This window comes from Balaenoptera ricei, chromosome 2 (assembly GCF_028023285.1).
Source record: "Balaenoptera ricei isolate mBalRic1 chromosome 2, mBalRic1.hap2, whole genome shotgun sequence".
NCBI classification, from domain to species: domain Eukaryota; kingdom Metazoa; phylum Chordata; class Mammalia; order Artiodactyla; family Balaenopteridae; genus Balaenoptera; species Balaenoptera ricei.
The window spans coordinates 186,695,816-186,715,768 of record NC_082640.1 but is presented as its reverse complement, the minus strand read 5'-3'; the positions used below and the strand labels follow the sequence as shown (position 1 = coordinate 186,715,768).

Below are 19,953 nucleotides of genomic sequence, written 5' to 3'. Positions count from 1 at the left end.
AGCCTCTGGCCTTGGCTGCAGGGCAGGGGGCCTCTGCTCCTCCTTAGAAGGAACCAGACAGGCTTCCCTGGTGGCGCAGCGGTTGAGAATCTGCCTGCCAATGCAGGGGACACGGGTTCGAGCCCTGGTCTGGGAGGATCACACATGCCGCAGAGCAACTGGGCCCGTGAGCCACAACTACTGAGCCTGCGCGTCTGGAGCCTGTGCTCCGCAACAAGAGAGGCCGCGACGGTGAGAGGCCCGCGCACCGCGATGAAGAGTGGCCCCCGCTCGCCGCAACTGGAGAAAGTCCTCACACAGAAACGAAGACCCAACACAGCTAAAAATGAATAAATAAATAAATTTATAAAATTTTAAAAAAAAACCTACAAAAACAAAACAAAACTTCCATTAGAAGGAACCAGATGTCAGGTACCCACACTGACTGACCGGGGCCCTGGGGCCTCAGCAAGAGCTCAGCTCTGCAAGTCTCCACTTGGGCGGGGGCCCCAAAAAAACCCAGGCTGGGGCCCTGCCTTAAAAAGCCAGGGTTTGTTGGATGGGGCCAGCTTGGGGGACCCCCCCACTAGCATGCATGCTGCGCCTGCCCCCTTGGGGACCTGTGCTCACCCAGCCCAACGTCTGCCACTATGTCACCTGCTCTGTACGTGCTCCATCCCAGTGCTGGGCTGGGGGTTTCTCCCCTTGCCCCACCCCCAGCCCCTCAGGTGGAGGATGGAGGGAACACACATGAGACCCCTTGTGCTCTGTAAGTGTTTTTCTTGTCTAGAAATTCCGTGCCAGGGTCTTGCCAGGCCTGCCTGGCTCAGCTTGGAGGTCACCTCCAGGAAGCCCTCCCTGACCACCGTGCCCAGAGTCAGTCCTCCCAGTCTGGGTCCTGTTCACACCTGGCAAGGTCACCGCTAATGCCTAGGGCCCAGCTGGAGGTGGGCGAGGCTCCAGGAAGCAGGCGTCCTTGGTCCCACCTGGCTTTGCCTGGGGATGCTGTGTGACCACGGGCACACTGAGGGCCCCCTCTGAGGCATCCCGGTCCAGGCCCTGCCCCACACGGCACCCCTGCCCGCACATCCGCCACAGTGCCCGCCCCCCCGCAGCCCAGTACCTGCCCCTCACGGCCAGCAGCAGCGGGCTGAGGCCATCCTTGTCCCGTGCGTTCACGTCCAGCCCTCTCTGCAGCAGCATGGTGACCACCCCAGCCTGGCCCCCTCGGGCGGCCGACTGCAGCGGAGTTTGACCACCAAAGTCCTCCCGGCTCAGGTCACTGCCCTGGGGCGATGCATGGGATCGTCACCCACTGAGGGAAGGCCGGGCAGGGCCAGGTAGGCCACAGGGAAGGGACAGGGTCGGGGTGCACCCAAGGGGGCCTGACACAGCCACGTGCCCCCCTCAGCTGCAGGGAGGTGAGCAAGCCCCGGGACAGGCAGTCCTGCCCACATCTGGGCAGCGCCCCAGCCCCCTGGGCCTGGTGCAGCTGGAGCTGGTCCCCGAGGGCGGGCAGGGGTCTCACCAGCTCGGCGAGCGCCTGCAGGGCCTCCAGGTCGCCGGCGTGGGCCGCGGCGCAGGCCAGGCTGGGTGCCAGGGCATCCCGCACGCCATCAGCCTCCTGGGGTGAGGGGGGCCGCAGCACCTTGGGACCCCTGCCGCTTCCTGGGGTCCTCAGCACCCCCAGGAGTGGGCAGGGCCAGGAGCAGGGGAACAGGTGGGCCGAGGTGGAGCGCAGGGCCCGTGGGAACCCTGCTGGCCCGCACACCGCGCCAGCAGTGAGTCCCAGGATGGGGTCCAGCGCCCCCTCAAGTCTCAACATGGTAAAAGAAAGGGGCTGGGCACCACATCTGAGGCCTACTCGGGACCCCCACCCCTGGGAGCAAAGTCCAGGCAGGACACAGGCCACCACCTGGCTCTGTCCCATCAGCTGTGTGACCGGGGCCTGCCACCCGCCCGCTGAGACCCACGTCCTCGCCTGCCTCCCCTGTGGGCCAGGAGGCAGGGGTAACTCATAGGGAACCTGCCTGGGGGAGGGTGGGAAGGGGTGCCTGGCCCTCCCCAGAAGGAAGGGTCGCCTGGCCCCGGTGCTGGGAATTCCATGGGTCGCCTAACAGCTCCCCAAGGCGCCAGAAGGCTGGGGGTCCCGTCAGAGGCCCCCGTAGGCATCCCCGCACCAGGCACCACGGCAGGGCCTGATCCCTCGAGTCATTTCGGCCCGAGGCATCCACTGTAACGACAGGCCGCACACGTCTGGCTACTGCCCATCCCTGGCAAGCAGGTTAAGCTGCTGCCACTCTCCACTCTCCCACCCTCACTCTGCAGAGGGGAAACTGAGGCACGTGGTGTGACCCGGGTCAGCAACGGGACACAGTGCCCGTCTCCTGCCAGGCGCACCAGGTCTGGACACTTCGCCCAGAGGCCGGTGCCGGGGGTGGTGGTGAGGTGGGGCATCAGGAGGCCGCAGTCACCCCCGTGAGCCTGGCCCAGCTTGAATCTCAGATCCCAGGCCCTAAAGCAAGTCCTCGGTCCCTTCCTGGGCCTGGGCACCCTGGCTGGGAAGTAAAGGAGCTCCAAGCCTGGCCCCTCTTCCCTGGGAGACCCAGAGCAGACACCTCTCTCCTGCCAGCAGCAGGACGGACGGAGCGCCCATGGTGCCTGAGAGCGCCCCCCTCACGAGGCAGCCCTGCACCAGGGCCAGTAGGCCCGGCCCGGCTGCCCCCCGGGTGAGCGGCCACGTTCTGAGTACCGTGTGCACGCTGCAAGGGCCCCTCTCCACTGCCTGGCCCCTTCCCACACACTGGCCCACGAGTCCCTGCAAACCCTCCCCGCTGTAGCCCGGAGCCCAGAACCAGTTCGTGCCTGGTGGTTTTCTGCTCCTGGCACCAAAATGCCAGGGCGCAGGAGCCCATCCCTCAGGGACCCTCCACCCAGACCCCCTCGCCCACGCAGGACAGTACCTGGCTCAGACCGAGGAGCTGGGCGACCCCGCGGCCCAGCGTGCTGCTCCGCAGAGAGGGCCGGAGCTCGTCCACGGCAGGCGGCGTCATCTCCCCACGCAGGTCCCTGGCCAGCAGCTGCCGGGGGAGCGCACGGAGAGCCGGGCCAGCTGCATCAGGGCCCGGACCCAGCAGCCCAGACCAACCTCGCAGGCCAGGCACCCCAGGCCCCGGGAGAGGGCTGCCCCGGGCCTGAAACTCCTCCCTCGGGCTCCATGCCTGAGGCCGGAGCCTAACCCCAGCCAGATCCCCACACCAGGCCAGCCCCACCCTCCAGCCCTCCAGCTCAGGGTCTCCCGGGGCCCCTGTGGCCTCTGCCCAGCCCCAGGGCCCGGGGACAGCTGTGTCTGAGGCCAGCCTGAAAAGCAAGAGGGAGGGGATACCCTGGGAGCAGTTTGGGGATCCTCGGCCCAAGCCAGACCTGGGGCTCCTCGAGGTGAGGACAGGCAGTGCCCGGGCTTGGGGTTGGCAACCGATCGGGGGAGCCCCCCGTCCCCGCCCCCCTTCCAAACCCAGGCACACACCCCCCGGACTGGGCCCCACCGCCCACCGGTGCGGGCCCGGGTCCCCAGCCGGAGGGCCATGCACCTCCTTCCTGCCATCCAGGCTCAGCCCCGGCAGGCCAAGCACATACGACAGCTTGGCCAGGGCCGCCTCCGATGTCATGTCGGAGCCTGAGATGGTGCCGGCTCCCGCCAAGGCCTGCAGGAACGGAGGCGCAGGCGGATGATGGGGCATGGGGTCACAGCCGGACTTGCCCCTGCCCTCCTTCCCAAGGCCTCGGTGTCCCCACCCCACCGTGCCAGCGCCATAGTCCGAGGTGACGGCACCCTGAAGGCAGTGGGTACAGTTGACGATGAGTAGGCCTCGCTCAGCTGCCGCCCGCAGCTCCTGAAGCAGGTCGGGCTTGGTGGGCCCGTTTCCCGAGCCGAAGGTTTCCATGACCACGCCCTTTAGAGGGGGCTGCAGGAAGACCCGGACCTGCGGGGGCCGGGAGGCGAGAGTCAGGGGCCTTGCTTCCTGCTCCAGCGATGGGGACCAACAGGCTGGCCCTGCACCCTCGGTGCCTGCCACGCTCCCCAACACATCCCCCAAAGGGACCCTTGTCCCCTTCTAAGTGTAAGGCCACAAACACCGTGGAAATGGGTCAGAGGTCACAAGGAGCCAGCTGGAGATGAGAAAGGGCCATCAGAGGTCTCACGGAGTGAAGGGCCCCCCATCCCAGCTGGGCCACCACACTGCCCCTCCCGGCCCCTGGCCCCTCCATCCGGCCCAAAGCTCTGCCCCGTCTGACACACAACAGGTGATGCTCCCAGCAAGCCAGTGTGTGGGGAAAGGGCCCTGCAGCTAACACACGTGCAGGGTTCTGCTTAAGCCAGGGTGCTGCGCGCACATCCCACGAGGCTGCAAGGCTCCACTCGGAAGACAGAGGCTGGGGGCTTCCCTGGTGGCGCAGAGGTTAAGAGTTCACCTGCCACTGCAGGGCACATGGGTTCAAGCCCTGGTCCGGGAAGATCCCACATGCTGCGGAGCAACTAAGCCCGTGCGCCACAACTACTGAGCCCGCGTGCCACAGCTACTGAAGCCCGCGCTCCTAGAACCCATGCTCTGCAACAAGAGAAGCCACCACAATGAGAAGCCCGCACACAGCAATGAAGACCCAACGCAGCCAAAAATAAAAAAATAAAAAAAATAAAAAAATAGAAGAGGACGGGGCCTGGGGTTTACCTCGAACAAGGATGGTCCCCTCAGAGGCCACCCTGCGGGGACACCTGTTGCCCAGCTCAGCCATGCCCTGTGTCAGCACAGGTGGGCACAGCCCAGAGGCCCCAGGGCTGAGCACTGTCTGTCCCTGAACCTGCTGCACAGGGGGAGCCCAGGGGCCAAGCTGCTGGCCTGTGCAGCAGGCATCCAGCCCTCTGGCTGTGCCCCCATCAGAGCCTTTCAGAACTGCCATCGGCTCCCTCTGCTTCTCCAGGTAGAGGCCAAAGGTGAAAGCAGACCTGTTCCTGGCAGATACCCGGGAACGGGGAGACTGGAGACCAGGACCCGCTGCCGGACAACGCTCACCACCAGCGGGCCCCGCCCCGACGGCCCGGAAGTCCCCGTCGAGTCCCCTGGGGGTCCCGTCCCCCTGCCTGTGCCTGGCCCAGCTTATGGCTCTGCACTCCCCCAGCTACAGCATGTTCTAGAAAGACTTCACGGGCCAGCATGTTTTCCCAGAAAGAGCCTGTGCGGCTCAGCCCCACTTAAGACGGCAGCCTCGTGCAGTGACCTCTGGCTACCACACGACGTGAGACCCGTGCATGGGCTCCGGCCACCAGCCCCTGGGACGACCCTCATCTTCGGGGGCAGCCCTCACTGGAGCGCGCCTCCAGCAAACCCCTTCTGGTCCCATCGCGGCTCTGCCCCGTCCGTCCCCAGCGCCCTGGGAGGAGAGCAGCCGCCAGTGCACAGACTGCGGCCCAGAGGCTAAGGGCAGCCTGGTGCCGGCCCACCCCGGGTAGAGGGACACACCTGGGAAGCCTCGCGTGCCGGGTAGAAGAGGGGGCTGCAGTGCCCCGCCGGTCACAGCGCTGAAGCAAGCGTGTTCTGAGCCCCCTGCAGCCCCGCGCTCGGCGCCAGCGCTGCCCAGAGACGCTTTTACCCGAGACCCTCCATCCAACTGACAGCCCAGCGTCTGGGCCTGGCTCACTGCGCAGGACGGAGGCAGGCGCCGTGTCCGCCCCAGGGACAGCTGGTGGCCAAGGGGTGGACGGCAAGGACCACCAGAGCAGCCACAAGAAAGCAGAGTCCAGGGCCACACTCCATCAGCCTCAGAGGAGCCCCCGGAACCCGGCGCTGCGACGTCCGCGGGGACAAGCCCAGTTCACAAATAAGGTGAACGGGCTGAGAAGGCAGCAGAGGGGGTGCAGGTCCCAGTGACACGAAGGTGGGGAGGGGAGGGGGTACAGGAGGCAGGCACCGCGGGGGCTGAGCCGGGGTCCCTACCAGGGAGGCGGGGATCCCAGGGTAGAGGCGCAGCAGGCCCACGTCGCGCTCCATGCTGCTGTGCACCACCAGCCGGCCCTGCCCACGGACCCTCCGCACCAGCTCCCGGTTGACTGTGAGGACAGAGGGACCGAATGCACACCTTCCGGCCATCTGCAGGCCACGGCCCCGGCCCAGCCTCCCCGGACCCCCCGGCCTCCGTCTGGTGCCTCCGGAGTCCCGTCTCCTGCCCCCTCTCCCAGCTCGCTCAGGCGAGGGGCGCAGCTCCAGCCTGAGCCAGCCCCCGTGGCGGGTGTGGGGTCCAGGGGGAGAAGAGGACCCTGCAGGGACGGAGGCCTCCAGAGCCCAGCAGGAGAGGGGAGAGGGCAGGTGGAGGAAGGGCCTTCCAGGCAGAGGGCACGGTACGTGCAACGGCGAGAAGCACAGCAGACGGGGCAGAGCCGGGGGATCACCAGGAGTCTGCCATCCTGGGTCCCAGGAGCAGTCGGGGCAGCGTCCTGTGACCAGCCAGCCTCACGTGCCCCCCACTGGGCACCGACCTGGCCCACGGCCCAGCAAGTCAATGAATGAATGAATGAATGAGTCTTCCGGATCCCTAATCTTTGGGGAAAGAAAACCTCCATCTCACTCACCCCAAAGTCTCAGAGGCCTAACGTGAGCCCAGCCTGCTCTCCACGCCCAGGGTGGCTCCTGAGCCCCGTGGAGAGTGAAGGGGGCAGTTACGTGGGGTCAGTGCCCGCCATGCAGAGAACTCCCCAGAGGATCAGGCTCCCCGTGGGTCTGAAGGCTGCTGCTCTGCGGGGACAAAGCCACCAGCGGCCTCCCAGCCCTCCTGCTCCACCCATGGGCAGGGGACAGGGGGCAGGGGTCTGGGCAGCAGGCCTGGCCTTTGACCCTCAGGAGCCCAGCACTGAGCCCAGGGTCCCATTCTCTCGGCCCCTCACACGTGGCAGCCTTGAGCAGGCAGAGGCCGGGCTGAGGGAGCAGGTACCAAGGAGACCCCGTTGTCCAGCCCAGGGAAACTGAGGCCCAGGGAGGGAAAGGGCCTTGCCCAAGGCTGCCCAGAGTCAGGTGCAGAGCCCGGAGGGGAATGGGGGCTCCAGGACCCCCGCCCAAGGCTCCTCCACCACCCCGGTCCCGTGGAGGGGGGTGCAAGCCTGCGGGCCTCCTGCTGTTTCCACCAGAGCAATTCTCATATGATAATAAACTGAGGAACGTTCCAGACACGTGCTGCCCTTTCACGGGGAGCTGGGAGGGTGGGAGACGCGGGGGCTCTGGGGGACGGGCTTGGGGGGAGGGCGGCCGCAGCATCTGTCAGCAGCGAGAGGTGTCCTTCAATTTCGGGCCCCGGCCCCAGCTGGGCGAGCAGATAAGACGGTGGCGGGTGGGAGTGAGGCCACCAGCCAGGAGTTATGGCTGCAGAGGGGGGTTTACGGAGACAGAGAGGGCCCGCGCCCCGCCGCCCGGCCAGCCCATCCCCCTCAGAGCCCATGGGACCCCAAGTCCTTCCACCTGGGCCTACTGGACACCAGGGGACTGCTGTCCCCATGCGCAGAGGGGCCGAGAGGAGGGAAGGTGGTGTGAGGACCGTCCCTGCTCGGTCCTAACAGTGCCACCGCAGGGCCACGCAGCGGAGCCCGCGTGCACAGGGGACACTGAGTCCCGCGTCCCCTTCAGCTACTGGGACCCCGCTGGCCCGAGCCTGTCGGCCTGACTCCCCCTCCCTGGGGCCAGGCCTTCCGCACAGCGAGGACCTGGGGCTCCTGGAGGCCCAGTGTGACCGCACGTGCCTCACCTACTCGGGGAAGGGCGGGGCCAGCACCCACCCCCCACCTCCCACCGTGCACCCCTCCTCACGCGGCACAGCTCCCGCTCCTGAGCCCCTCACCCCTCGTCTGTAACGGCCTCACAGAGGGGAGGGAAAACGCAACAAAAAGCAGTGAGAGGGCGCCAGCCGCCCCAGTGCTGGTGTCGGCCCCCAGCTCCCCGCCTCCCCAGGGGCCCCGCCGGGCACACCCCGGGCAGAGGCTGGTGTTTCTCAGCGCCAGGTGCCGGGACCAGCCCGGGGCCCTCACACACCACACGGGCACCCCGGCTGGGGGGACACAATCCTCCTGGGATCACGGGCTTGGGGGTCCAAGGGCGGCCTCTCCTCTCGGGGCCAGCCTCAGCCCCACGCCTGTCCAGCCGCCCGGCCCAGCCCACACCAGCGTGCCCTGCACCTCAAGGCCAGCCCGGGCTCGGCATGGCACAGGTAGGGGCCTGGGGATCCAGAAGAACTCCGCACCTGCCAGTGGGCTGCGTCCTGGGAGCTCCCCTCTGAGCCCCAGAGAAGGTGTGACTCAGCCCCCACGGGGGACGCAGGCTTGCACAGCGGCCGCCCCCTCCTTCCCGCCCACTCCTCCTTCCTCAGCTGGCTGGCACCAGGGCAGGAGGGGCTGAGTGCCACTGCCCACCACAGCAAGGAAGCGATCCATCTGCCAGCACCAGCACGTGGGCCACCTCCTCCGGGAAGCCTTCCTGACTCTGGCCCTCAGCAAGCACAGGGACCCCCGCCTGGCCCCCAGAACCCGGGCGTGCTATACACACCTTAGACGCACTGACCGTTCTGGGCCTTACCAACCCCCGGGGCGCTCCAGCAAGCAGGGTGGGTGGGCAGGGGGAGGGAAATGCAGGGTAAGACCCCCAGAATGAAGTCCGGGCTCGGGGCCGCAATGCCTCCCTGCGTGGTCCTTCCCTCCTCCTGCTGTAGCCCCACAACCGCCTGGCAGAGGTCCTGCCCGCCACCACGCCCGGATGCCCGCGTCTCAAGGCACAGGGCTGGGGCGGGGCTCTCGCGTTATAGGACCAGCCCCCCAACCCCAGAGAGGGCCTGCTCCTCCGGCTGCTCTCCAAGGACAGCTTGCGGCACCCCCCAGGGCCTCTCCAGGCTCTCAGTCCTCATCACCTTCCTAGGAAAGCCCCTGCGGGTCCCTGCCTGGCTCGGGACATTCCAGGAAGCCCTGCCCCTAGGAGGTCAAGGCCCCGGCTGCCCACAGCCCGCCCGCCCCAGGGCTTGATCTGCGCTTCCTTTCGGGATGGGAAGGGGCCTGCTACGCCAGAAGGCCTCTCATGCTGGCCTTCTGGAACTGCCCCCTCCAGGCTCCCACGGGTCCTGCCCGCATGGGCGAGGCCACGGCGCCCTCCTGAGGGGCCGGGACGACGCAGGCAGGCAGTCCAGGGAGAAGGGCTGCCTCGGTCCTGCCCTCTGTGTGGCGAGCCCGGCCCCGAGCAAGGCTTCGAGGGCCCTACATTCCCCCAAAGGAAGACGGGCTCTGCCAGGCCCTGGAGGCCCCCAGAAGGGTCCCGGGGCAGGATCCCACCGCTGGAGGGGTGCGGACAGGCGTCCAGGCCCAACACCTGCCCCAGGACCCCCCGGCTTGGTCAGGAGGAGACACGGGGGGCGAGGGGGCAGCATGTAGACGGCAGGGGCTGGGCGGACAGCAAGGCCACTGGAGCGAAGCCGTCACGCCGCCTCGCGGAGGGGCAGCCCGGTGCCGGGCGGGAGTCGGAGGGGTTGGCCACGCCCACGGCGGACCCGGAGCGGGGCCGGGGGGCCCCGGAGACACACAGGAGAGCGGACATCCCGGGTGGAGAGAGTCTCCACGGCCATGAGGGCGGCTGAGCCGGGTGAGGCCTGAGCGCCAACCCAGCAGCGCTCGCCGAGGACTGGGCCGGAGACGGCTTCTCAGCAGGGCCAGCGTTGGCGGTTCCCCGGGGTGGGGGGCTCAGGGTCCACCACCCACGGGAGGCGTCGGGCAGCCCCATGACGGGGGCTGGGCGGCCTGCCAGGCCCAGGGCACGGAAACGCCCCTGAAAGTCCCCAGGACGAGGTCGCACTACCAGAACCACGTCCCCGAGAGGCTGAGGTGAGTGGCAGAGCCACTGACCGTCACTGAGGGACTCCTGGGCCACGTGGCCGGGGAAAGGCACAGGAGGCTGATAGCCCGAACGCGGCCCCGCTTGGGACGGCCCCCCGGTTCAGAGCCGGGGTTACCTGCGGGGGCCTCCCCACCTCTGAGCAGCGCCCCCCCGCCGCCCCCCGGCTTCTCCGCAGCCCAGGGCAGAGCCCCAGCCGTGCTCTCCCACCCAGGAGCCCCGCGCAGTCCCCGCTGCAGCTCCCTGCTCGCTCACTTGTGACGTCAGCGCCCACGGTGGCCAGAGGCGGCAGGTGGGGGGAGCAGAAGGCCGCGAACCTGCGCGTGTCCACCTTGGTCGCCCGGTTGCCCCGGAACAGCTGGTTCTGGAAGAACAGGCAGACCTGCCGGGGGCGGGGTGCAGCTCAGCGCTGGGCAGCCCCTGCCCTGCTCAGGAGCTGTCCCCGTGGGGCGCGCTGGGCGCCTCGGCGCGAGACAGGCCCCTACGGCATTCCGTGAAGCCCCTCCCCAGGGCGGGCGACCCCCTCCCAGGGCTCCTCTCCCCGTCCCCTGAGCTGTGAGGGGGGATCTTGTAAATGTCTCCCTGCGTCACCACGTGACCAGGAAAGACGAGGAAAAAGAGCCGCTCCACAACCACGCCCATACGACCTACTGATGGAAACGTACACACGCATGTATGTATGTAGTGTAAATAAACATATACCATATCATAGTTGTGAGACAACTTAAATATACGTAAACCACATATATACATATATATATATATATATGACCCGGAGAAAATCCACCACGCTGCCAGCAGCAGACGTCTCGGGGGCTGAGAGGCAGTGACTGTTTCCTGCTGCCTTCTCTGTTTTCCCATGTTCTCTACGGTGACGGTGTACCTCATGTTCAAGGGGAAAGACAGATCTTTAAAGCCTGCCAGACGCCCCCGCGTGTGTCCCCCTGAGCACCACACCCCGAGCCCCGGGCCTGGGTCCCCAGGAGCACGCAGGCAGGAGGGAGGAGGCGGTACCTCGGGGATCACGTACTGGCCGGCCAGCAGCAGGGCACCCAGCAGGTTCTCACGGCCGTCGTTCCACAGGGCATGGATGGGCACCTGGGGGAGAGGCCACGAAGAGGAGAGGGGCTGAGGCTCCGGCAGCGTAGGAGGGACTCAGTGCGGAGCCCGGGCAGGGTCCAGGAGAGGCGGCAGGCAGGCTCGGGGCGGTGGGGACCGCTGCTCGGGGAGCTGCCCCTGCTGGCCATGCCAGTCTGGCCCGCACCCCAGCGCCCTCTGCTCCCCGCAGGCCCCAGTGCCCGCTGCCGGAGGCCGGCCGATGGGCTCCTGCCCAGGGACCCGCCACTGCCCAGCCCAGCTCCCTGGCCCCGGGGCACAGAGGCCCTGCTCCCTCACTGCCCCGGCCAGTTCTGGACCGGGTGGGCAGAGGGTGGCCAAGAGCTGACCGTGGGTGGACGCGATGGCCAGAAGCCTCACGCGGGGCCTCCGAGCACCGGGTCCCAGACCTGCTCCCGTGTCTACGTGGTGACCAATGTCCCCAGGGCTGACTCTGACCCGTACCCAGATCCCCACCACTCCTGCCCTGGAAGGCAACAAAGGGCTGGACTGCTGCGGGGTGTGCAGACGGGCCGGCTGGGCAGGCGTGGGCCCAGGGCCTCCAGAGGAAGAGCCCTGGCCTGGGGCCACAGTCCTGGGTCCTCATAAGGGGTGTGGCAGCGGACCAGCAGCCCCGGGCCTTGAGCCTCAGTCTCCCCTGAGTTATAACAGGGACGCTCCGTCCGGGCCAGCGCGGGGGTTACAAGAGCACAAGCGCGATCCTTCCCGGGGCCAGCAGTGCTCATAATCCTGCCCTTCATCCCTTGGGGGAGGCCTGATGGCGACCTACACCCAGGGGCTCAGGAGGGTCTGGGAAGAGCCAGGGTCAGCCTGCACCCCATCCCTCCACTCGAGCTCCGAGTGGGACGTGCTCGGCAGCAGTGGGGTGTGTGCGGTGCGGCCCTGGGCCTCCCCTGAGTGGGGCCGCCCCACTGTGACACCCGCAGGGACCGTGGACAGAGCAGGGCAGGCAGCTGGGTCGGCACCTGGCCACGGGATTTCCTGACCTCTGACCCGGGTAAGGCTCTCCAGGGCCTTGGGGAGGGCTGGCCCGATGGCGCCACCGCAGGCAGCCTCTGACGCAGGCCCTGATGGGGGTCCAGGCTTCCCCCACCACTCCCCTTCAAATCCAGCAGTTTTCTAGAATATTCCACCTGTTGGCTTTGGGGGTTGTGCTGGGTCAGGGTGAGAGAGGAGGGGGTAGTATGTGCCCAGGTGCCCAGGGATGGCATCAGTGGGAACCACAGTGGGAAGAGGAGGACAGCGACAAAGGGAGGGCAGCTGGACAAGGCTGGCAGCAGGCTGTGGACCCACCCCCGGGGTGGCAGGGCTGGCACCAGGCAGGACCAGGGCATTGACCAGCGCCGGCCGGCTCAGGCAGCGCAGGAACCAGCCCGGGGAGCTGCCGGACCGAGCAAGGAGCCCGGGGACCCGCCTGGGCCCCCAGCAGCGCTGAACTGCCCTGTGGCCTCAGGAAGGCCCTGACCTTATGCCCACTGGGCAGCCCGGGGTGTTACCTGGGCACCAGTGAGGATGACAGTTTTCTGCAGGTTTTCCAGCATGAAGGAGAGCACGGAGGCGGCGAAGGCCATGGTGTCGGTGCCATGGATGACCACAAAGGCGTGGTACTGCCCGTAGTGTCTCTGCAGGAGGGGCGGCGAGCTCAGGCAGGCCTGGCCTCCGGGGCCACCAGGAAAAGGAAGGTAAGGGCCCCACGTGCAGCTGGAGGGACCCGGGTCACCGCTGGCCGGGGAAGCCCACTGGAAGTGGAGCTTCTGCCTGGAGTCCCGGCGCCCGTGCTCTCCTCGCACCCAGGACAGTCTTCTCCCGTCCCCTCGGGCCTCCCCGCGACACCCCCCGCCCACGAGAGAACTCAGGTCGGGGTCTCTGAACACTCTTATCTGAGGATGGGAAGGTCCCCCCCGTGCAATGCCCGGTCTGGGCTCCCGAGCGCACTGGTCAGCTCGGTGTTCCTGGAGGGCCCCTTGCTCCGTGACCACTGCCCCTGGGGCAGCAGGGGCTGCGGGGTGAGCAAGCCCACCAGCCTCTTGGTCCAGTGGGAGGGCCAGGCGCGGACACAAGCGATGGGCACAAGGCACAGCCAGTGCTGGGAGCTGGATGTGACATGGGAGGTGGGAAGGATGCCGCCTCCAGGCACACAGGCCACCTCTGCAGGGATGCACCCCCGGCCACCGCCTCCTAGCGGGCAGCCACGGCTGGGCCTCAGTGGGCAGCTGGCCCGGGTTGTGGTTGCGAGGGGCACGGTCCCGGGAGACAAGGGGGCGTCAGGGGACCATCCCTCGTGGCCCATTGAGAGACCAAGCCAGGCTGGGCCCGTAGCTGCAGGTGAGCCGAGCCACGTGGCGGGCTGGGGCGCCCTCTGCTGGCCACACAGTGAATCTGCGCGCGGCTGGCTTCTGCAGCCAGGACAGCAGTCCTAGGCGTTCAGAGAAGCGGTCAGGCCCCAACCGTAGGATGCTGCGGGCCACAGAGCAGGGAGACTGCCCCAGATCACGGCTACGGACATTCAGAGACACAAGGGCCGGGCCCAGGGCCTCACGCGGCCCCAGGCGCTCACCGTGAGAGGGGTGAGGCCCCGGAAGCCGCTCTGCCCCAGCAGAACGAGCCAAGTGTGGAACTGGGGCCAGCGCCCAGCTGCCAGGAAGGGGCAGGCTGTGTGACAAGCCTCTCTGCGGGCAGCGGGCTTTCTTAAGGGAGGAGGGTGAGAAATGGGCCTGGCGGGGGCCAGGCTTGGGCAGGAATGGGGGCTGGCGCTGGTGGCCTGGGGAGGACGGGGAAGAAAGCTGATGGCGGGCGGCTCGGGCTGCAGGTAAGGCGTCCACACTGTGTGTAAACCACGAGGCCCGTGCAGGCTCCGTGCCCTTCTGTGGGCCCGAAATCCACGAAGACTATACGGTCTAGGGTGGGCGTGGGCACGGGGTGGACAGAGCAGGCGTGGGCCAGGCATGAAGTCTGCAGGGAAGCGCTGCACGTCTCGGCCCAGGACACCAACTGGGACAAACTGACGGAACAAATCGAGACGGCCACCCAGGCCACTTCCTCGCCGGGAAAGCGGACGTGGCCCTCGATGCCCACCCTCACGGGTGCAGGTAAAAGGGCCTCGGGAGCCTTGCAGCTGAGGTGCAACCCACTTGGCTCCTGGCCCCAGCCCCGCCCACACTCCCCCGTCACCTCACCTCGATGATCTGGGCGATCTGAACCCACTCGGTGATGGTCATGTCACTGGAGTCGAAGAGAGGCTGGCACTCCAGCACCGTGTACATGACCCTCTGGTCGGGGCAGGCGGGGCTGGCGGGCCTGCAGGAGGTGGAAAGCAGGCTCGCACTCTGCGCCCGCTCGCGCGGCGGCCCCGCTCCCTTCTGCCCAGCCAGGCCCCCGCACCCAGGGCCGTGGCCGCGGGCTCTGCATCCCCACCGGCTCCCTTCCACTCGAGGCCCCAGGAGCAAGGACCGTGGTCCCCGGGAGGGGCCGAGGACAGGCCAGGCCAGGTTGCTCCAGAGCAGTGTCCCCTCCCCTCGGTGAGCCAGGACGACCCTGGGAGGAGGGCTGCTGGCAGGAGGGAGGTCAGCGACCGCGAGGGCAACTCCCCGCTCAGCCGGCCAGCAGTGAAGAGCACCGGGCAGCCCGGGCCACGAACTGGGAAACAGAGGGACCTTCACGAGGAGGGGGCACCTGGGGCCAGCGCTTGCCTCTCCTGACGGGCTTGAGTCCCCACGGGTCTCCCTTGAAAGGGGGCTGTAGTCAGTTCTAGAGCCATCAAAGCGGGAGCCCGCGGGGCCGGCATCCTCTAGCAGCTCACCATGGACACACCAAGAAGCCACAGCCTGGCAGGGGCCAGTCTCAGGGTGCCCCCCACCCCATGACAGCTGGCCACGGTCCCCGGCCGGGACCCCAGAGGAGCCGACACTCACGGCAGCACTAAGGTGTCCTCGGGGAGCCCACAGGCCCGGGCGTGGCCCTCGTCGTGGAGCATGGGCAGCGTCCTCAGAACCGCGGCCAGGCCCCTCCCAGGGACGAGCACTGCAGGCGGAGTGGCGCGGGGAGGCGGGGTCAGAGGCGGGTGGCCACACCCCCAGCACCGCCCCCCTCCCTCCTCACTGGGGGCCAGGCCCCGCAGGGGTGGGGGGCTGGGAGCTGGCTGGGTGAGCTCTGGCCCGCAGGGAAGTCAGAGGCTGGGCAGACGGGCCTGCAGCTGCCCCGGGCCCTGGCAAGGATGGGCAGCTGCCCCGTGTCGGGACTGCTACTCTCACCCAGACAGCCCCGGGGCTCTGCCACCGAGGCTCAGGGGGCCCTGGCCCTCTCACAACTCGGACACACGTGCCCACTCTTCTTTCCCCCCTTCCCAGAACGTCCACACTGCTCTGCCCATGGACACGCTGTTGGCTCTGCCTGGAAGTCCTCTGCTCCTTTCCGCTTCTCACCCGGCAGGTGCTTCATCCCAGCTCAGGATACCACTTCCAGGAAGCCCTCCTTGATGTCCAGATGCTGGTGCCACTCCCACACGCTCCCCGTTACCCTTTCTCCCTACCTGGACTGTGTGTGACACCTTCAGGGTCCAGCCCAGGCCCTCTGCCTGCAGCCTCCATGTCCAGAAACCTGCATCTAAGGAGGCACTGGGCAGAAATGGTGTGTGTTCTAAGAAAACCCTAAGAAGTCACAACTGTTTCCTGGAAACAAACAACTCCTCAGCAAAGGCTCCCAGAAGAACCTTTGCACTGGGGCCCTGGCTTTTTGTCCCACCCTGTTCCCTGCAAGCTCCGTGACCTTGGGCAAGTCGGCTAAACTTCTCCGGGCATATGCACCCCTCACTGAGGTTCTGTTGGGCATCTCCCACGTGCCTGGCTGTCGAACACCTGGACACAGGCGAGAACAGCAGGGTCCCCCCTCGAGAAGCACCCTTGGCTGAAACATGTAAGACCTTCAGGACCAGGGTCAGTGGTCACCCTGGGCGACGATATTGCTCCCAGCCTTCACCCTCTGCCCGGTGTATCAGTCTCCCGCTGCTGCGTAATAAACTGCCCCAAGTAAATCCCAGGCCCAGCTCGTGCCAACCCCCAGTGAACACAGTTGCATTGGCCCAAGGATGTTCGTGGTACCGTCTCCCCAGCCAGAGAAGGAGACCCAAGGGGGAGCACCTTGAACAGCCCCCCCACCCAGGAAGCACCCTTTAGGGGCTCCATATGCTTTGCTGCAGGAGTGACAGGGCTCAGTAGACAGAGGGGACATCCGTATGTGACTGCCAGCCCGGCCACCCTCCCGAGATGCCTGAAGTGTGACCAGGCACACACCTGCCTCCACAAAGGTCTGGACTCGCCAGCCCTGACGGCAAGGAGGCCCGAACTCCAGACCCTGGGCGTTGAGGGAGGCTCAGGGCCGCCCACCCTTCTGCGGCAGGCCCCCAAAGGTGTGCCCTCCTGACCCCCAGGACCTGAAATGCGAAGTCTTTGCAGCCGTGACTGAGTTAGGGTCCTGGGATGATGAGATGATGCTGGCTTATGCGGGTGGGTGCTGAGTGCCACCACACGCATCCTTATAAGACAGAGGCAGAAGAGAGCTGACACCCAGACAAGGCCGTGTAAGGACAGAGCAGAGACACGAACACAGCGGCCTGCAGGATGGAGCACCTCCCGAGAGATGCTTCTGCTGCTCTAGGCCCCCGTTTGTGGCCATGGGTCAGGGCGGCCGCAGGAAGCCCGCACGCCACTCTTCACTCCAGCTGCCCTCCCAGTGGGTGGCACTGGGGTGTCCATGTAAACCTGGGGATCCACTGACGGGGCAGGTGATGTGCACGGTCACCTCCACCCAGAGCGAGGCTATTGCTAGTGGACGGTGGGGCACTGGCTTCCGGAGACACTCCACGCCTCGGGGCGGCAGGAAGGTGCAGGGCCAGCGAGCCCCACACAGCCCAGACCCTGGTGTCCCCGCCTGGGGAGCGTGTGGGTGGGCAGGCAAAACCAGCCCAAGAAAAGGCTAAACCCTCCTTCTGTTCTATTCGCTCTGTGCAAAATTCTGCCAACACATCATCACACGAAGCAGCCAAAAGTGTGGGGAAAACAGCCTTGAGGGAGGGTCAGGAAGTCAACGAACAAAAAATATTTTTCTGGGATTTGTAATGTTCTTGGCTTTTAAGAACTAGCAGTTTGTTGTGATTTCCTTCGTCATTCTAAATAAACACCTGTCCCCCCAAAAAAACAAAAAAAGGGGACTTCCCTGGCAATCCAGGGGTTAAGGCTTCCACTGCAGGGAGCGTGGGTTCGATCCCTGGTCAGGGAACTAAGATCCCACGTGCTGCGTGCTGCGTGCTGCAGCCAAAAAAAGTAACAACGAAACAAACAAACAAATAAATAAACACCTGCTTTATCATCTAATTCTGATTTTGTAAATTGTATTCTCTCTCTTAGCACGGGCCGCCAAGCTTCAGGCCCTACAAAAGCAGAAGCCACCCTGCCGGGGCCCTGTCCCCAGGCCGTGCAGGCAGGGAGCTGACTCACTGGCAGCGGCCCCACCAGACACACTCATCTGTAAGGGCCGTCCCAGGACAGCCGTCCCCGGACAGCTCAGGCTATAAAACGGTGAACTTGAGAGCGTGTGGCAACGTGCTCAGGAAGGGGGTCTAGGCCAAGGGCACAAGAAGCCATGGACGTCACCCCTGCGGATGAGGCTTGGCTGCCAGGCCCTCCGGTGGCCTCCTGGGATGTCCTGGCACCTTCAGCTGCCAGGCTCCGAGGCGCTACTCACCCTGCCACCCCCGCCAGGAGCCAGGCCCACGAGGCACGCCCAGGGCGTCAGGGCCCCTCAGCCGTCATGCTGCTCGGCCTTGGGCTTGGGGTTATCGGCTCATGTGGGATTCACGATGTCCCTTGACCAGTGACATCGTCCCCGAACTCAGAGAGGGGATGGGTGAGGGGCGTCCCTAGCTGCCACGGCCTCTGCCCTCCCCTCGCCGTCCTGACCTTTGGCAGGGCTCACGTGTGGGGCGTCGAGTGCCCTGCAGGCCACTGTTTACCAGCAGGCGCAGAAAGGCTCCCAACGGCGACAATCCAAACAGCTTTGCTGTGGCCGCCCCTCGCCGCCCCTCACCGCCCCCGCCTGGGCCGGAGCCCACATCAGCAGTGCCAGGCGAGTTAATCATTGACGCCCTCCGGATCAGAATTCCCGGGCAGGAAGGGCCTGGAGTGTCTGCGTCCCCCCAGCCCCCAGCCGGGCTCAGAGAGGACAGAGGCCAGCAGAGCGCGGCGGCCCAGCGGGCCCAGGCCTGGTTCCTCCATCCATGTGGCTCCTTCCCCAGCCTGGGGTGCTGTCCTGAGGTCTCTTGGATGGCTCCTGCCTGTCTGGAAGGCGCTCCCACCGTACCCCATCTTTCTAGAGTCAGTCTCCAGGTCACCTTCCAGACGTGGGAGTTTACATCCTCCCTGGAAAATGCAGCGCCTGGGAGAGTGAGCCTAAGGGGCCCCGGGGAGCTGGGGGGGCTGTGAGGGGACACGACGCAGTGCAGGTGGGATCCAGGTCAGAGCCTGCAGCCTGGACCCTGGAGAACAATGAGTCGAGCTAGTGGAATCTCAGCAATCACAGTTGGCCAGGTGCCAAGCCTGGAGGGGCAGCGACAGGGGTGGGACGGGGCCCCAGACAGTCCAGGGATGCAGACAGGGCCGGCCACTCCCCTCTCTCTGCCCCAGGCCTGGGGCAGCCCGGGAGGAGCAGCTGGGGGGAAGGGGGTGAGGGGGTGTGGAAACCACGCTCCGCACCCCTGAGCCCCTCCAGGACAGGGCTCTACGGGGGTCTGAGTCCTGGAGCCCAGCACGGAGTGGGCCTCAAGAGACGTCTGTGAATTGGCAGCCGGGGTCGGGGGGTGGCACGAACAGGCCCCGAGGACCCAGAAGCAGTTGCTGGAGCGAGAAAGTGCTAGTGGCATCTGGGTAGCTGCTTCAGTGGAAACGGTGGCCAGGAGGAGAGGGCTGGGGAAGTGGCCCCAGGACCAAGGGCAAAGGCGAACGTCCTGTTAGCACGGGGGGCGGCGGGGCGGAGGCGGGGCAGCTCTGGCAAGGCCCCCGCTATGGGGCTGGCAGAGGATCTGAGTAGGGGGACACTCCAGGGCCAGGTGTGAGGTTGCCCTGGGTGTGAGGACAGCCCGGACAGGCACCTGGGGCCAAGGAGGGAGCCCAGGGGGGCCTGTGTGGAGGGCACAGACAGTGTCCGCTCTCCCGGGAGTGCTGGAACATTCTGGAGGTGTGTGCAGTCCTCTTCCCACCCCTGCAGGGCCCCAGGCTCCCCAAACCCGGTCCCTGCCCGAAGGTGCTCTGCCCGGCCTGGGGGCACCCCTGCCCCAGCGGCCCGCAGAGCTCAGCGCCCGGCCCAGCAGTCACCTCCTCGCGGACCGACTCAGGCCAATGTCACAGGGGCAGAGAAACGAAACGCCCAACCTGCCCGGACTCCTCGTGCACGTGAACACTTCCCAAAGGTGTCTGGTGCCCGCTGCCCGGCCGAGCCCGGGCTGGGAACAGCGGGGAACGGCTGGGGTCGCCTTGCAGCCGCTCGGTGGTCCCGAGTGAGGGGCCTCGGCAGACTCTGAACACCTGCCCACCGGCTTGTCTGTGCGGGGAAGGGCGCTCAGACAGACGCCACGGTGGTCGAGGCTCGGCCCCGGGAGGAGCCGGCGACAGTGCGGGGGAGAGGCTGTGCCCCCGGGGGGGCTGACCGCCCACCGGGAGCGGCGGGGTCAGGTGCGCGGCACCGCGGGGCCTGGCGACCCCCGACAGGTCAGAGGGTGCGCGGACGACCCCCACCCCAGCCCCGGTGCCCGGACGCCGGCACCCACTCACCGCCGCGCTCGCTCCGCATGCCGATGGTGCCGCCGGTGTAGATGGCCAGGAGCCGCCGCTCGGGCCCCGTCGCGCGCGCCATGCCCGTGAGCCAGGGGACCGGGGACCGGGGGGACTGACGGAGGCGG

General features: G+C 66.9%; 2 protein-coding genes across 15 annotated transcripts in view; one reads left to right on the top strand and one right to left on the bottom strand.

Moving 5' to 3' along the window:
* LOC132360025 (uncharacterized) overlaps positions 1 to 373 on the top strand; it is a 9,112-nt gene extending 8,739 nt beyond the window's left edge. For all 12 annotated transcript variants that reach the window (XR_009501037.1, XR_009501036.1, XR_009501029.1 and 9 more), the window contains one exon: positions 107 to 373. Coding sequence is in view for 1 of the 12 variants with exons in the window: in XM_059915116.1 (XP_059771099.1) it covers positions 107 to 184 (78 nt within the window). In the remaining 11 variants the exon portion in view is untranslated. The remainder of the gene's footprint in view (positions 1 to 106) is intronic.
* Positions 1 to 19,953, bottom strand: part of ASPG (asparaginase) — a 25,012-nt gene extending 5,059 nt beyond the window's left edge. For 2 of the 3 annotated variants that reach the window (XM_059915112.1, XM_059915113.1), the window contains exons 1-12: positions 19,826 to 19,953; positions 14,918 to 15,026; positions 14,183 to 14,303; positions 12,503 to 12,628; positions 10,905 to 10,988; positions 10,146 to 10,272; positions 5,973 to 6,085; positions 3,780 to 3,962; positions 3,570 to 3,683; positions 2,943 to 3,059; positions 1,508 to 1,603; positions 1,103 to 1,266 (exon numbers count right to left, since the gene is read on the bottom strand). In XM_059915112.1, coding sequence (XP_059771095.1) covers positions 1,103 to 1,266; positions 1,508 to 1,603; positions 2,943 to 3,059; positions 3,570 to 3,683; positions 3,780 to 3,962; positions 5,973 to 6,085; positions 10,146 to 10,272; positions 10,905 to 10,988; positions 12,503 to 12,628; positions 14,183 to 14,303; positions 14,918 to 15,026; positions 19,826 to 19,907 — 1,436 coding nt within the window. In that variant the 5' untranslated portion in view covers positions 19,908 to 19,953. The remainder of the gene's footprint in view (positions 1 to 1,102; positions 1,267 to 1,507; positions 1,604 to 2,942; positions 3,060 to 3,569; positions 3,684 to 3,779; positions 3,963 to 5,972; positions 6,086 to 10,145; positions 10,273 to 10,904; positions 10,989 to 12,502; positions 12,629 to 14,182; positions 14,304 to 14,917; positions 15,027 to 19,825) is intronic. The other variant, XM_059915115.1, reaches the window with a different exon arrangement.